The sequence below is a fragment of the Xenia sp. Carnegie-2017 genome, unplaced genomic scaffold, assembly GCF_021976095.1.
Source record: "Xenia sp. Carnegie-2017 unplaced genomic scaffold, XeniaSp_v1 HiC_scaffold_22, whole genome shotgun sequence".
Classification (NCBI taxonomy): domain Eukaryota; kingdom Metazoa; phylum Cnidaria; class Anthozoa; order Malacalcyonacea; family Xeniidae; genus Xenia; species Xenia sp. Carnegie-2017.
In genome coordinates this window covers 10090389-10093203 of record NW_025813485.1, presented here as the reverse complement: position 1 = coordinate 10093203, position 2815 = coordinate 10090389, and the positions used below count along the sequence as shown (strand labels likewise).

The following is a 2815-nucleotide window of genomic DNA, read 5'->3' as shown; positions in this document are numbered from 1 at the left end:
ACCTAAAGCTTTCTGAAGTGGCTCAATTGTAGTCATCGTATCTTGTAGCGCCAAGTTAAGCCGATGCCCATGGCAGTGAACATAGATGCTAAGAGGTGAGCACTCCTTCATGCGTGCAGCAAGTCCTTTGCGAGGGCCACTCATATTTGCAGCGCCATCAAAGCATTCTGCGACAATGTTTTCCAATGTCAACTCTAGCCTGCCAATGGCTGTCTTTAACAGCTCATACAATACTTCTCCTTCCGTAGATTTGGTTGAATAGAAACCAGTGAATGTCTCTTTGGTTTCGCCATTGAAAACATATCTGAGGAAGAGATAATTGCTCTGTTCGACTGATGTCTGCCGTTTCATCGACAACTATTCCGTAGTAGTCGCTACTTCTTGCTTCTTCTGCTATCCTCTCAAGCATGACACTTGCTACTATTTCCAGTAGTTCATTTTGAATAGCAGGGGATGTCCACTGAGCATGTGTCTGCAGCTGGCTTTGAAGTTTAGATTTCAGCCAAGGCAAATCGTTGCATCTTATGCAAAGTAACTCGAGAAAGTTTCCTCTATTTATATCAGATATCTCCCATATATCACCCCGAATCTCTTCATGACCTCTAATTGCAACATTTTGTTGTGCAGTGTACATCAAAGATTGTATGATTACTTTTAAGTATTGTCTGTTAATAGCAACCTGGTCCTGGTGTGCACTATTCAGCTGTTGTAGTACGGAGGTTTTCTTTCTTTCCATTGCTTTAAACTGGAGCCATCTTGTCATGGATCTGACGTGGTTCTCACTCTTGCCATGTTTTGCCAGCTTTGACGACTTCTTCCAATTTGTAAGCACAAATGAAGTATTCTTCCCAAATTCTTTACAGGCAAAACAAACGCATGCATCTTTATCCACTTCGTAACTAATCCATGGATATTTCTTGTACCATTCAGGCTGAAATCGTCGCACAAATGTTTCACTGCCGAATTTTCGTGCAGGATATTCACCTAATATAGGCTGTTTTGGGGCGTGCAAGGTGGAAATCTCTTCTTCATTCATACTGTTAAGGAAACCTTTCTAGTCTGTTCATTTAGAACAGATGCTGTTGAATCTAAATCTTGTATTGCTGTTGTGTCTAGAGTGTTAGACGTCGTCGTTGATTCTGGTGTTGCAACGCGTTGTATATTTTGATTTAAGTTAAATTCTTCGATGAACAGTGCGTCACTGGAAGTAAGATTTTCATTATCCGTGACCGTATTCAATTCTTTATTTTCTCTGAACTGCGTCAGTGGATTTAATTCATCAACATCAATAAACGTTCTCATTGGTTCCGTTTGGTCTTCGCTTATGGGCTCCTTCAAATTAATCTCAGGTAGATTTTCCTCAAAAGACCCAGTGGCTGCTAAATCTTTACTAGCACTCGATTCTGTTTCCTGTAAGGTTAGGTTATCATCCTTGGTTGTCATGTTACTTTTTACAAAGAAACCACTGATCTTTGACTGCGATAAATCCGATGAATCCATCACTCGATGACACTTAACTTTTTCATTATTGTGAACTCGTCGAAAGTGGACCTCCTTATAATCACTGTCAATTTCCTTGCTGCATTCCTCGCACCAAACGCGATGTCGATACGGTCGTTTACGAGACGCCATATGTACGCTTTATTAGAGCTTGGCTACTAAATGTTTTCCCCTTGTGGATAATAGTTTCCTTGAACAACAATCATAGAGTGAATGGCACTAATCTAATCAATGGAATGGACAGTGCCTCTCCATACGAAGCCTAATTTTCATGCAAAAATTAAAATCACTTTTGGGGATCGCAGCGATTGTTAATCTATATATTAATGTATAACGGATAGCGTGTGGGAGACGATTTTTCGCAATTTCAAGACATTTCAAGACTTTTACTGACCTCAGCCCTTTTTTATAAATGGAGAACGTTATGTGGATAAATTTAATACCAAAAGCTTTGCTCTGATTGAAAATATCGGCGTTCGTGTTCGTTTAAAAGTTGTAAACACCGAATATATTCGTCGCAATATCGCTAGTAAATAGACCGATTTCTCGTGACGTAATTTGTTTATATTATAATGGGGCGGATGTAAAATTCTCCTATTATGTCTCAAGAAAAATTTTGCACCCAATCACTTTACGCGATTTTTTATTTTACCTCCTGAAATTTAAGTAATTTAAACAATTTAAAAACCATCCATTAAAAGACCGTTCACGCTCAAGAACCGAAGCAGTTTATGATATAGAAATGATGTAGATTAATATTGAAAATTTAAAAACTGTAGTAAGTATCTTGCCAGAATATCATGTAAATGCTTGCCCGAATACACAAATTCTCGAGAAATTGGGGGGGCTGCAGCCCCCCCAGCCCACCCCCCCCGTACGCCTATGCATATATCGGCGGATTTTGGTTGTCAAAACTTCCACTTTGAGAAAAATTTTTAACATTCGCTCCCTCCGGAAATCTATTACTGCTTATATTAATGACAACCAGCGAAAACAACCACGATACCGTAAGCATAAAATACTGAAAATAATGCTTCAGGTTTTTGTGAAATAGACACATACATTTAAATGAGGAATATCTACGGTAAAATAACGTATATTTTGTCAAGTAATGCTTTAGCTATATTAGAAATAAATAATCAAACGGCATTCTTTATACTGTCAATGTGTTGTTAAGCTTTAATGCATAATCCCATGCGCAATACTTGTGTTTTTGAGCGTTTGTGCACAGCTTGATGCAACTGTTTTTCTTAAATAGATGGGTAAATCTTAGTTAAAATGTCCAAAACGGAGTTAGAAAAAGTTAGCTTACCCC

At 38.4% G+C, this 2815-nt stretch overlaps 1 protein-coding gene across 1 annotated transcript; it reads right to left on the bottom strand.

The window, feature by feature from the left end:
- Positions 1-1032: 1032 nt before the first annotated feature.
- On the bottom strand, positions 1033-2141 carry LOC124447404. The gene is made up of 2 exons (XM_046998311.1): positions 1895-2141; positions 1033-1690 (listed from the first exon to the last, which is right to left on the bottom strand). Exon 2 carries the CDS (start codon positions 1630-1632, stop codon positions 1033-1035), a length of 600 nt encoding a protein of 199 aa, XP_046854267.1. The 5' UTR covers positions 1633-1690; positions 1895-2141.
- Between the last annotated feature and the right edge of the window lie 674 nt (positions 2142-2815).

Bases quoted from the DNA above. Each gene is read 5' to 3' on its own strand.
- LOC124447404 (XM_046998311.1), bottom strand. From the start codon at position 1,632: ATGGCGTCTCGTAAACGACCGTATCGACATCGCGTTTGGTGCGAGGAA.